Source organism: Strongylocentrotus purpuratus, unplaced genomic scaffold (genome assembly GCF_000002235.5).
Source record: "Strongylocentrotus purpuratus isolate Spur 01 unplaced genomic scaffold, Spur_5.0 spur5_scaffold_6, whole genome shotgun sequence".
Taxonomy (NCBI): Eukaryota; Metazoa; Echinodermata; class Echinoidea; order Camarodonta; family Strongylocentrotidae; genus Strongylocentrotus; species Strongylocentrotus purpuratus.
In genome coordinates this window covers 27,329,920-27,344,455 of record NW_022145612.1, presented here as the reverse complement: position 1 = coordinate 27,344,455, position 14,536 = coordinate 27,329,920, and the positions used below count along the sequence as shown (strand labels likewise).

Here is a 14,536-nt window from a genome sequence, read left to right as displayed (position 1 = left end):
CAAAATCGGAAACAGTATTGTGTTTAAATCATTAGAAAGTCTGGAGTATATTTGACGTAGCCATTATATAGGAAGTTTATATAGGAGGTTTTTGCTATTTCATTGAAAGGTACATCAAGGTTCACTTAGACTTTTATGAAGTAAACTTTATTTTCTATACTTACCAGTCGTACCCTCTTGACATGTACACCAAAAGCCGTTCACCACGTCGTGGCAAGTTCCGTTATTTTGACATGGCACCGAAGCGCATTCATCGATTTCCTAATGGAAGAAAATGTCAATAATAGAAAATTGAAACAAGCCTAGACTGAAGTCTCATTTATAGTCACACTGATCAGACACATTATGATGGGGGATGTAAATAAGACAATGAAATGGAACGACATATGAACAGATTCTAACCGTACGCCCAACTCCTGCGCAAAATGAATCGAAAAAAATACTGTGATTAATGAATTAATATTTAATAATTAAGAGATTTCTCCTACCAGGTAGCTATAGACCTGGGTAGAGAGAGATAGTTATAGCATAGCTGAACACCTGAACCTATTGCCATTGTGAGTCAGAATTACTAATATCTCTACCGCTCTTTTCCTGGTGTGTACCTACCTCTGCACACCGGTGTCCAGTATAACCAGCATCACAAATGATACCTCCTGTTAGAGGGTCACAGTAGAAGTGATCGATTCCATCTCCTCGGGGTCGGCAGAAGACAGAACACTCTGGACCATAGTAATGTGAATCACAGTATAGTTTAACGTCTATAACAAGCCTGAGGGAAGAATAAAATGAAACACTATATTGTAGTAAAAACTCATTTCTAGGGGGAAATACAGGCACATAAAGACACAGTTGAGTTATTGAGAACTAAGATACTTCATGTATTATACAATGTATATTGAATATCATCCCTCGTAAACACACCACAAAAAAAATTCATGGGTTTATCCTTTTAGGTACCACATCAAGTACTCTTGTTCAGGCTCACTTTATATACTTCAAGCGTCAAGGCCAACAAACACAGAGTCCATAATGATGTTTCTCATATAGAATTTAATAAATTAATTTCCCGCATTTTACGCAGCTGTCTTCCCTTTTTGTATACCTTGGACTGAACTTTACAATAATCATTATGTAAATTATAATAATGTCTTGTTTACCCAGGATAACCTCTTCAGTTTTAATATTGTCTCACTGAGGGTCCTGCAATCGTATTATTAACCCGGCTTTAGCCAAGCTACCATGGTAACGCCCAAGCATTCAAGGAAAGTCTTCTTACCGGGTACCCATTTACTACACCCGGGTTGATTCATATCTTCCTAACGGACATTAGTGTCACGACGGGACTCGAACCACGAACCACGTGATTCGCAGTCAAGCGACGTATCCACTAGACCACGACACGACTTTATCATACACTTTCAAAAGATCAACATTTATATAAAAAAATATTTCAAAAAGGGGAAAGCACTGATAAATGTCACACTAACCTGGAAGAGCCTTCTCCATCAAGAACCATCCTGTTCTTACGAGCTCGTACCGGACTCCTTCCAGGTCGCATATGGAAGTTGCGCCTGTAGACATCGACCAGTATTTCCGGATCGTAGTAGGAGTTGGTATCCATAACATTCATTTGCAGTCGAAAACCTCCCTGTAAGCAAGATGTGAATATTTTGTTTGTGTTATACATATAATTGCGTACCTTTAAGATTAGCCGTCTCAGCAGACTTAACTTTAAAAAGGACGAGGGGAATTTTCAGATCACTAATGACCAACTGTATGATACCGCTGCTCCCAATCTTCTTTGTTTTAAGTAAAAGCGAGCAACTTACAAATAAATTCAAAACTATCTCTATAATCCTTTTATTCTGGTCACCAGTAACTATGTCATGGTCAAAGGAAGTGCAGTGGCTTAAAGTAATGTAAGAACGTCAAATAAACCATACCTTCCATTCTTCAATCCTGATGATCATCGGGTTGGGTACACCACCAGGGAGTGGAGTAGGAAAGAGGAACAGGTCCCGATCCTCGTGTATCTTCCTTGTTTTATACTTTCCAAAAGGACAGTCTTCAGTGGTAGTGTCGCTGAAAAAAAAGGGGGAAATGGTTCGAAGATTGTATAAAGTACTCGAATTAGTATCGGTATTATAATAGTTTTTCCAGAAACATATTGTAATTGAGTAAGTAAGAAAATAAAATAAAAGCGTAGTTTCTTAACCTATCATTAGTTATCACAATTCAATAGGTATCGTGACCACTTACATTTACTAAAAGTAAGTCTACCTGTAATGACCAATCTTGGGTCAGGTTAAAATATTCTCAAGTACGCAGACGTGGCTGAATGTTTGCGACGACAGACATACATAGGTATGAATGTAATTTTAGTGAAAATACCATGAATGGACAAAATGCATTAGGATTATGAATTGCACTTTTTTTAGGCAATCTTCGAACAGTTAGCTACATGTATATATATCTGTGTTTGTTTTACACCTACAAAATTAAACAAACAGCAGAAATTACAACCCAATATCAACAAACCCATACAAAATATATTTACTCATTCATTTTTTCTAAATGTCTTACTTTCCAAGAGGCCCGAAGCATATTTCAAATTTGTTGTCGCACTTGGTATCACATATGTCTGTAGAGATGCCATCGCAACAGACACCATCGAGCTGCTTACTTGAAGGATTCAGGTATGTTAGGAGATGAAACGTCACGATTACGGTCGCTCGGGTAGAAATTATGCCCTATGAGTGGAACAAAGCGAAGGAGACATGGGTAAAGTCATTCGTGTAAAGCCCACCGCACATTACAAGATCGTCCTGCGATCCGATTTTCGAGGTAATGGCAATTGTTTAGCATATGAAATCTAAACAAACGTCATCTTCCTGATTTAGCTTCTAAATAATGATAAGAATACTAACAACCTGGAGTTTAGTGCCTTGAACTCTTCTAGTGAGAATAAAAGCCGAATCGGCTTCACATCGTGGTCAATCGCACTACTGGTCTGACGTCACTACGATTCTGAGCCGATTTAGCCTTTTCTCTTCAAAGGAAGCATGAAATCCCTTGAGATTTAGATTTCCTCTATCATAATGTTTATTCAGCTCCTCGGTCATTAGGATTTTACTTTTTTGAATGTTCGTATCAAATGCTGTTGCTAATTCTCCAAAAAATGGATCGTATAGCTTAATCGGTGAGCTAAAAACCAAGATAAGTATTCAAAGGACACGTTCACTCTTGTTAACAGGAATTATCTGTATAAAATATTTATGTATTAAAATTATGTAGATGGTAATACAATATCAAGATGCCAATGTAGATGTAGATATGACATGTACTTAATTATAGATGCCCGGATAGATGCTACATGTAGATCCCTTACTTTTCCTGACATCAAACTGTCACACGTAGATTTAGATGTGCACTCAGACGTCACATGTTCTTGCTGGCTTAAATGCAACATTGGAATTACCTCATTTTCCCTAAGCAAATAATTAAAAAATGTTACTAGTTTTCTAGTATTCATAAAGAATCGCCCAACTTTTCCTTTCGAAAGTATAAAATATCAATACTTGGCAACCACAAAAATAAAACGATTTTCGATTTTAATAATGCTGTTGGAAATCATTTTATTCTGGATAATTCTCAATATCAGCGTCGACTGATGACTGAAAACTCAATCAGTAAAATCAACGACACATGGACTGTTGGCTCTGTTTGCTTTGGTTTGATTGAAATATCTTTTCCCTCATTGCCCGAGATTGTGATCACTGGAACGGTTCCAAAAGAATGCAGAAATGGCAGACCCAACTCAAGCGTTTCATAAGGAATGGCAGAGCTTAGGATGTTTGTTCAAATGTTTAGATGAGGAAGGAACTATTTGCTAAACATCATGCCTACTGCAGTCGAATAAAAGTTTACAGCTTACCGCTAAAATTAATTAAGCACTATTTTACGCCATGCCTTCTTGGCATTAACGTGATCCGTTAAAAAAAAAACATCTAGACCATCGGAGTTCAAGTGGCTCGATCATCTGGCCCTGCCCCAAAAATAAACCAGCCAAGTTCCGGAACCATAGGGCGACCAAGCTTTTCACTACCCTATTCTGACTGGTGGAGTACCTCCCTCTGGGGATACTTGCGGATATCAGGTTTGACAGATATACCCCCACACTGGCAATAAGAAGGAGGTAGCTTGGGGCTTCTACTTCCCAACCACGATCCTAAGATTGCGTAGTTTAGTCTGAAAATCATGATTTTTATGCCATCAGTTACATCATAAGGGGGAGAAAGGAAAAAAAAGTCATTACATTAAATCTATACAACATTTTGAAGTCCCCATGCCGAAAGACACATCGGTCTCTTTCTGTAAGAAAAGTACCGACATTTTGCCTTTAAAGTAAAGCGGAATTACTGTAAAAAAAAATAAACCAGCTAGCTATCGTCTACCATGTCGGATAGGGACGTTTGTCTAGTTCTGCAGAACGGCAAAACTGCAATTCTGCATTGCGTAATGCTTGCGATACATCTACCTTATGCACTGCACATGGATCAGTGCGCATCATTAAAGGATCACGCCTTCTTCGAAATCCCAGTAGCGATATATAAGATTCTAAATATTTTGAAAAAGTACGTCTGTTACAGGGGTTATCAGGTAACTGAAAGATCGTCTTCTGGTATTTGTGACATCGGTTTCTATCAAGACCTAACGGTTAGCAAAGTTTGTGTTAATTTGTTTCCATTACGTAATCTTTTAGTTTTTAGATACCCACATCCGATAGCACGCCACACTAAGTCACGATTCATCAATATATGCAATGTCTGTGAATATATGTGCCAATATTACTTTGTAAAAAGCAGTAATGAATTTGCAAAATATCTTCCAGAACTTGCCTTTGAAAAAAAAAATACTTAACCATGTTCCGTTGCCGTATAAAGATTAGAATTTATATGTTTATAAATTGTTTCCGATGGTTGGTCGTAAAGATCAAACACATAATCATTTTATGAGAGGTGCCTCGGCTAATGATTATAAAATCAATCAAAGTTATAGTATAATGTTATATAGCCTTTTATAGGGTTGCGTAAGGTCTCTTTGGGACCATCAAATTTGCCCGGGCAGACTCCATGTGACCTATTTTTAGTAGAGGTAAAAGAAAGGGAATTTATTATGGAAGAAAATTAACAGCCTACAGAAAAGAAAAAGTTTTTTTTTGTCTCCCAGATCAGAATCAATATTTTACAATACGGATATTACTAATCGCATCGGTTTATGTGGTATGTTTCCCACTGTATATGCACGAACATTCTGGGGGTAACGTAGGAAATGAGGATATTATCGAATTTGTTTCAAATATGATTAAAATAAATCGTGAATTTTTTTCGACTTCCGAATAAAAATTGCAAGTAATTTTGTTCGGTCCAAGTTATGTCTGTCAAGAAGTAATTCGCTTTGTCATCGATACCAGCCAAGAAGCCAGGGTTTGTGAGGCTTGCAAATCATGGTAATTTCGTCCGTATGACAAGCGTTCCCATTACACTATAATGGTATACATCAGGAAATGTCCAATAATAAAAGTAAAACTACTGAGGGAGAGCTGTCAGCTAGTTCCGTCCCCCGTTTTCCGGTGTACAGATATTTCTGTTGATCAATCACCTTGGTAACATGAATAAAATAAAACGTGAAATGTAACTCTGAATCCAAGTAATCTTTTTCTAATACATTTATCTTTAATATATGAAACAGGTTTCCACGATGAAAAATATTCATTGAAAAGGAAATTGTAAAGCGCTTAGAGACATTTGTAATAAGCGCTATATAAAAATTAAATATTATTATTATTATTATTATTATTATAATTCGTTGAACTTGTCGTCAAATCTTATACATGTAGACACACAAAGTGGGGTATTTAGCTGAAAAGTTGTGGATGTAGTAAAACATTCTAGTTCAAAGGATAAGCATGTCAAAGGGAGATAAATGAAAGAGGAAGAGACAAGATGAAAACGAGAAAAAGAGATATTACACAAGACGAAGATGAGAAGGAAGGAGGAAGAGAGAGTGAAACTGTTTAAGTGAGGGAAGAGGACAAACTTAAAGGATTACATAGTTGAAATGAAACCAAGATGTACTGGATTTCCGCGATAAAATTCTTGTGATTATTCACATCTTCACATCTGCGGGGGAAAGTTTACTACGAGTTACGATGCGAGAATATGACCTAGATGAAATTGAGTGGACATTTCCTAGTGAAAAGTATTGCTATTTTTATCAACACATCGACACCCCCAACGGATTCGGACGGAAGAAATTATATCTGTTTTGGATTATTTTGAAATTATTCAGATTCTGTTTTATTTCAGTAAAGGGTCAAGAAAAAAGATGACCAATTTTTGTATGATCAACAAAGAAAAAATATTTTAGTGCTAGCTAGTAAAGGGAATTTTCATGAATCAATGGTGGATGTACTAGACAACTCTTCCCTGGCATTAGCTCATAAATGTGTGAACGTTTTGTGAAGTCCTCTCACATTGTTGACGGTGAGTCATTATCAATTAATAGAATCTGTCAACTTATTGAAGAAACGATAATCAAAGCTACGTGAGAAAAAAAAATGCATATACATATCATTTTTAAGGCTGTATTCACTATCTATCATAATAATAATAATAATCCGTTTTTTTTTATAGCGCTCAATACACCGATCCAACGATGTACCTAAGTGCTTTACATATATATTATTACCCCGATCATCGGATTCAGGGGTACCCGCACACAATGTGTGCACATTTTCCACTCCCTGGGGAGCATTCCAGCCAGTCGCCATTTTACAAGCGCACACTTGCTCGTCCAACCACTAGAACGTTCGCATCCTATATCATTCATCATTTAATTGCTGTTTTTGTCTTGAAATATTCAAATTATATACTTCAAGTCCCAAGGGCAGTGTTGCTCAATTAGGTGATACCAAATGATATTTCCCCCATTAAGCCCATAATGAGGAAGCTCTTCACGATTCTTCATGACTGTTTATAATTGAATTATGAAGCCTACAAATTGTTCCCCAATCCGCAGCTGATCCCTAACTCTTAACAGGGTAGTACTAACATTTTCAACGCTTGATTTAAACACTTAATATAACTAACTGCAAGCGACAACTGTTTGCGTTTTATCGGGGAATTATGAAAGATTGCTGCATTACTGATTTATTTGGGAACATGATTAGATTATTCCCCATAGGTACCTCAGTCACACCGCCAGACCAACCCTAAAACGACTCAAAACTGACCCATTTTTGGCCTTTAGAGGTAACGTCATGTGTTTTTGTACTGGCTGTTGTCAGTCTGGTGTCTGTCTAGTTGATGCGAAAATAGGACCAGTCTGAGAATAATTGTCTGGGTATTTACATATTTCATCCTTTGTCCCCCATTCAACGGCTGAGAATGAACAAACAATATTCACATCAGCAAAAAATGATCATTTTGACACAAATTATTTATCTAACTTCACAAACCCATTCTACAAGAAGATTGTATTACTTTATACTTATCATCATCATTAATAGAATGCTTGGACATTTACTTTTAATTTACTATTTATTTCCTCCATCTGTCTATCCCCAACGATGATTCACCTGTGTGATGTTCATGACTAATCGTTATATATAGTTATAAAACTATACATGTGCTATGTGAAATTATTTCATAGTAAGGGATAGGGGCGGGTTCAATTTTCATCACGAAATGAATTCATACCCACTTGAAATATCGATATCGAACAAGTAAAAACAACCTGTGCAATGGTCATTAAAGTCCACTTTCTCTCTAAAGGTGATTTCAAGGCAACAAATATAATTAATTTAATTCTATTTGTGTACCCTTTAATGTTTAATCATGTCGCTTGAGTTTATTATATGGTGCTTATAAACCGATTCACCTCCCCCTTCAACCTTTGCAATGTTTAGTTATCATGGATTAATATCAGGCATTGAAATTGATCTTGTGTATAAGAGGTTGAGGTACATGCTTTTTGGCAAAGGAAAACTAAATGAAAGTAAAGCCATGTAAGTCAAGTGCATTAAAGGAAGTATTAATCAACTAGAAGCAAGATCATATAGGTGGTATCAACGATAAGGAATTGCTTTGAGCGCGTTTTTGAAATTTTGTTTAGATGATTAAAGATTTTATCTTACCCCGGTCAGAATTAAAAAGCCTTTTATTCTCGTTTAACCTCCTTAACATTGATTGATAATGATCAGTAGTGTAAGTTCGGTAATTATTATCTTTTTTTAAATTCTAAGGCAGATCAATTATTGTTCACCAATTCTCATTGCCATTTCAAGAGGTCAAATGTAACCTTCAGAAAGGTTATATAATAGAAGCTATGTTTTGAAAACCTTTATGGCGGGGGGGAGAATGAATCACACTACAACAATGATAAATCAGACAGGATAATCGTACTATCATCTGATCATTTGGCCAAACGGTAGATAGAAAAGAAAACAGCTGACTCGGAAATAAATTTTTCATTATCTCCTGGATCAAATCATTCTATATTCCGGTTGCCGCCTAGTCTACAATCTCACAAAAAACGTTTAAAATGCCACTTCGAAAAGAGCCTGTCGTGATGAACTAATACATTCACCTGTCAATATTCAATACCAGTATTACCGAGTACAGGTTGCAAACTATTGTTCTGTCTGCTATAAAATTGTTTAAAGCTGTGATTTATAAATTTGTTTGTGTTTTTTTCTTCATCATTACTTATTTGCTTAAAATCTGTATCAATATGAAATTATTAGAAAAGCAATATACACGTGGTTTGCTTATAGCCCGTTAATAATAATTATTAGGCATATTCATTGCATACTAAATATCCTTTCATCAGTCAGCTAGCTTCCTTTGTTTGGTGGAGAGAAAAAAGTTTGACAACAAGTCAAAGAGAAGAGAATTATTTCCGTCGTTATTCTTATCAAACCATAGATTAGCAAAACATCATGATATATGCAAATGAACTGATCACCTAGAGCTGTCTATGTTTCATTATCTCAAAGAAATGATCAAGTAAACTATGGCCTACTTTCCTTCTATAAGTGATGGTTTGCATGGTTACGCCACTAATATGCAAGCCAGACAACAGACAGATACATTACATGAAATGCAAAACATCTGATTCGTTGGAAAGAAAATGTGCATAGTCAGCTAGCTTTGACTCATCTGTATCTATGAACATGTCTCCCTTTTACATTTTTCTGTCTCGATAACCAGATTCGATTTATTCAAGATATTGACCACATTTCGTCGTCTGAAACCGATTTTATTCACAAAATTCTCCCCATTTCTGTACTTTTTTCAAATCTTCACTGTCTCGCTTTCTTACTCACATTCTCTTCCAAGAATCTCATACCCTTGTATATCATTGTCCTTTCATGTTTTACAGATATGATGTAAAAGACAAACGTTCATGATACAACAGATGCGGGGGTTTGCTGGTGAAAGTTGATGTTATGTTTTCTGTTAGAGCTAAGGTTAAAGACGGACAGAAGCAAAAGGAGGACACCTCTTAAGAACATGTGACTTTAGCAGGCAGCCTGTCACTTTACTTCTCCGTCTTCATTTCCCTTAGTAATTCCCAGAATTTCCGTGCAATAAATGTGTCTAAAGCTAAGAATTGGGTAATGTAAACACTGGGAACTGAAAGACATCGATCAACCACTCTAATCATCTGATTCATCTTATATTAAGGTCTGTCTGCGTTTTCTTAACGTTGAACTTGCTTAATTTCCCCATTTTCAATATTAAGTGAAGTCTTTAATTTAATTTTGTAGCTGTCGATTTTATGAACAAACGACAAATGTAAGGGTAAGTGTCGTTCTATGTTAGATCATGTTATGAGTCTTATTGTCCTACTGTGAAGCATGTTACCAAACTTGTTTAATCATAGCCATTTGAGTGTATGTACGTATGTACATTTGCGTCTCCAGTGGTTTTGGGGATCAAGCTCCCACCCCCCCCCCCAACACAAATATTAAGGCGCCCAAACCTTTTTTTTCTCATTATGAATGAACTGAAGCAAGGCACAGGTAGAAAATAAAATACCCCGCACCCCTGAAAAGTTTTTTTTTTTCTAGAACCGCGTCTGTGTAATAATGTGGTTGCGATGGGGAAAACAGAGGAAAAATAAACATCGATAATTATCGTCTAGAATTTGAATTCATGTTGGCTCGATCTCCTCATTACTCGATCTCCTCACTAATTGGTGCCATCTGCTAATAACAGTTGATAGTAACAAATTCTCATTTAATTTCAGAGAAGAGAGTTAGTCATGTACTTGGTGTGTCTGGCGTGAGGTGCATTTCCTGGCATCTTTGAGAGAAATAGGGTGCATCATTCGAATATTAAAGTAAACAACATAAAATCGGATATTAAAAATCAGTTTAACATCTCCAAACAGCTAAAAGAAAGGTTTCGAAGACGAGAGTATATATTAAGCTCCTAAAACAAATCTTCCATCCATTTAATTCATGATATTTTCATCAAGACTACATTTATCTCTTATTTCTATAAAAAAACAAAACAAGCGTATTAGTTCGTTTTTATATTGTTTTATTATAATATTGAGGGCTACTACCACAAAGAATTGCAGAAAAATATAAATCATATTTCCATCTTTTCTATATTTTGCAGATTATTATTATAAAAACCAACAAAAACTTGTTCATCCCCCTCCACCCCTTCTCTCTCCCTCCCTCTCTCCCTCTCTCTTTATATATATATATATATATATATATATATATATATATATCTCTTCGTCTTCATCTATCTATCTATCTATCTTTCTTTTTGCCTATCTATCCCATTCATCTCTCTCTCGCTCTCTCTCTCTCTCTCTTTCTCTCTCTTTATCCATCCTGTCTCTTCCCATTTCCCCGCCTTGCTGTCTGTCCATGTATGTCTTATTGTGTTTGTATGTCTCCCTCTCTTTGTACCCATGGTATTTAAGCTTGCCAATATAGCGTATCGAGGATAAGGCAAAAAGGAAACATCACTTTAGCGTAAAATGAAAGGGGCGCCCTGAGCAATGTTATATAAAATAAAGGGACTTTACTACTTATTGAAGGGCAATCAATCTCGATCAAACGGCTATAATATTATTATAAAGAGTTATAAAGAATATTCAAAATTAACAGTTATCAAAATATAGTTCATTGTACTGTATTGCATGGACATGCATCTTAAATTGGCCTACATTAAACAAATCTGTCGTGTATTAAATTATAGTCAGTCATGTCAGGACCAGGCATCGTCATCTTTATGACATGCTTATCTCGTGAATGAAGTTGACATTTTGGAATTCCCAACCTAGGGCAAGAGGCAAAATCACATGTCCCTTTGCGGTGGATTGTTCCCTTAATACATATTGGTGTTTTGGACAGGGAATCACGCGCACCGTCTTAATTTTTTGGAAAGAGGTCATTCACATTAAACAGGTGGTTCAATATTACCATCCAAATGACTTTGGTCCGTCCTTTAAAGTCTTCCTATGGAAATATTAATTAGTGTTAAGGTGACACGGCCTCTTTGTATCTTGACAGGTGAGATGTCAGGGGTGGATATGTGTTAAATATTCGCTCGAAATTCGCTATCCCTCAGGACATTATTTGGAGGGAGGGAGTGGCGTTGATAAGAGAAAGGAGCGCTCCCGCCCCCACCCCTGGCAAAGTTGTGCCCATACGTCAATGACCACTGTAACCGGAAGAGCCAATTGGAATATAGATTTTGGATCAAAGAATGAAGCCCTTTTACTTTGCTTCTACACGAATGCACAGGGGTACAGGTACAAATCTTAATCTCTACGAAGATGATACGTGATGCTGCGCAACCTTGATAACTTTGGCAGGCCTCAGGCTAGATTCATGTTTAAAGCGTACACATGGGTTGAGAAAACATGATAATGTTAATAAACGGAGGCGCAATGAAAGTGAAACAAGTATGTTAGCACCAGGACGTTAACAGGGTGTGCGTGGGGGGGGGGGGGGGGGGGGCAATGAATGTTCGGAGAGGTGTGGTCGTCGACTGAAGATGCAAATGTCATGGCGTAGGTCGTGTGTTCAGGCCCTGGGACCCGTTTTACAAAGCCATTTTTCAATGACAAATGACAAAAATCAGTGCCAAATTTGCTGATAACCAATCAGAAGCAAGGATTTCAGTAGCTTATAACAAAAACTGTCATTTGTCACTGATGACTAGTTTTGTGAAACACCCTCCTGGACTGCATGACTGGTGTCCTTTGGTAAGGAATTATTTCTTAATGCATTGCCTAGGATGGCAGAAAACAGAGAATTATGGGGAAAATTATGCAATCAACCTCCAACCTGGGCATAAATGGATGTATAGTAAGGAGAAATTGCCTGAAATTCTCTGTGGGCATCAAAATCGGTAGTTTTTCTAAAGCCAGGTTTTTATACACTTCCTTATTCATAATTGACAGTACATCTTATTGAGAGTTTCTTACTTTTGAATGCTTCTTTAGTTGCTTTGTACATGGTCATATTCTACATTATCCATTCAAGTGCTAATTGTGTTACGTAACATGAAGAGGGGAAAACTAAAAAGTTTTCAATGAATGCTTCCAAGTGCAGGATTGGATGCATGATAAGTTTTAACACACCACTTTATAACTCGCACAGTTAACGTTGTGAAATTTATTGATCTAATTAGGTTTCTTGATTCGGCCCTTGATAATTACGCAGGGGGAAGGATGTTTAATTCAGATTGATTGAAAGTAGGGAAAGGGTGCGTATCTTAAGTAAACCATTGTGTATGTGTAAGATCCTGATTGGTCATTTTGTCTCAGTCTCAGTGCCAAATGATTCTGACAGTTAATGCCTGCAGTAATGTATAGTCATTTGAAATTGAGTGTATGTAAATTACATTCAAATTGACGTTATTGGATTGTATTTATTCTTCTTTACAATGGATTAAAAAGTACACATGAACAAGGAGTCGAACTTTTGTAGTGGAATGTGGCGTAAATTACTTCACAAAAATAAAAAGCGCCATCTAAACTTTGAACACCAACCATGTACGTGGATATAATTTGTCTGGCTCCATAATAAGTACAACAAAAGTGTTCTTAATTTGTACAAAAGTTTTATAGTGTTCACGATAACATTTTAATTGAATTATAAACTTACACTTCACCAATTAAGACGAGGATGACAATGAGAGCCATAGCCTATATTTTATGTGGATGGATATCAATGAATGAAGAACAAGTTCATAACTTTTTATAAAAATCAAAGTTCAATAACCTTTTTCCCGTAATGATAGTTATAGGAGTGATGACGATGGGGACGATTATCCTACATTAAATCACTCCTCACCATGACATAGACGTTCGGTGCCTTTTGATTAGAAATAATGTCTCACGACTACAAAATCTTTCACACGTGTCTATGCATTAACAGTATCTCTGATGTCAATATCAATGGCGTCTGATCACGTAATGACAGAGCCAAAACAGATTTCTTATTTAAGGGAACATAATGCCTATCTTCAGATATAATACGTCGTACTTTGCAAACAATCACGACCGTAACGTTCATTCTCGTAACTCTGTAAACTGACTAGAGTTAATTATTAGACATTGCTAGATGTGTTCCTAATAGTTACACATATAAAACCGAATATTTCACACAAATTGTATTGTATTAGATTCTATCAACCGAAACAAAACTAATTATATTCAGTTATATATCAATCACCTGTTATTTGAGACAAAACGGCAGCATGTACTTACCTGAAGAAGTAGAAATAGCGTCACACGAAGGCCCCACATGTTTGCTGTCATTAGTATAACATCACGTATTCATCGTTGAATCCACACACTCTCGTGTCGTCTGCTACGGCAGGCCTTTGCGTGAATCCGTGGAAAAGCACCAAAGAACAATATTCCGTTGCCCTTCTCTCTTCCACGAATTAACAGAGGGTATTGCCAGTAATGGTATCGTACTTCAGTGCAAAACAATATTCGTAAGTTCTCATGTCATCTAATCGACGTATAGACAAATTATGATGAAAACTATAAATAGATCTCATGCAGATGGTAAGCAGCGTGACTGTCGTCCGTATTAAAAATCAAGAGAATCTTCCAAACCCTGCGTGAGTCGACGTAGACAAGGCGCAGTTTGGTTCGGGGCAAGGGATGTCACGTGACTCCCTGAAACTGACCCCCACTCTTTCTTGACAACTATTTCTGGTGCAAGATTGGCAGAGGGTTGTACCTCGAAGAGTGCAGAGGATGCTCCTTTCCCAGAATTGTTACAGCTAATTTGAATTTCGATTAAACTAAAGGAAAGACTTGCTAAAGGGCATTTAAAATCTTGATCAGGAACCGTGTTTATTGGTGCGCCTGAGACGAGTCACATTTACAACATAGTCAACATAACAAGAATGTCTTTATGCTGGCACGAAGTCAGAAGTATTGCTTCAATCAGATACATGTCTTCAAAATACTTCTAAGCGCA

General features: G+C 36.7%; 1 protein-coding gene across 1 annotated transcript in view; it reads right to left on the bottom strand.

The window, feature by feature from the left end:
* The window catches only part of LOC575027 (fibrillin-1), a 28,698-nt gene extending 14,448 nt beyond the window's left edge, over window positions 1-14,250 (bottom strand). Inside the window, exons 1-6 of the mRNA XM_030972406.1 lie at window positions 13,810-14,250; window positions 2,587-2,753; window positions 1,947-2,085; window positions 1,491-1,651; window positions 610-772; window positions 165-261 (exon numbers count right to left, since the gene is read on the bottom strand). Coding sequence (XP_030828266.1) covers window positions 165-261; window positions 610-772; window positions 1,491-1,651; window positions 1,947-2,085; window positions 2,587-2,753; window positions 13,810-13,860 — 778 coding nt within the window. The 5' untranslated portion in view covers window positions 13,861-14,250. The remainder of the gene's footprint in view (window positions 1-164; window positions 262-609; window positions 773-1,490; window positions 1,652-1,946; window positions 2,086-2,586; window positions 2,754-13,809) is intronic.
* Window positions 14,251-14,536: the final 286 nt, after the last annotated feature.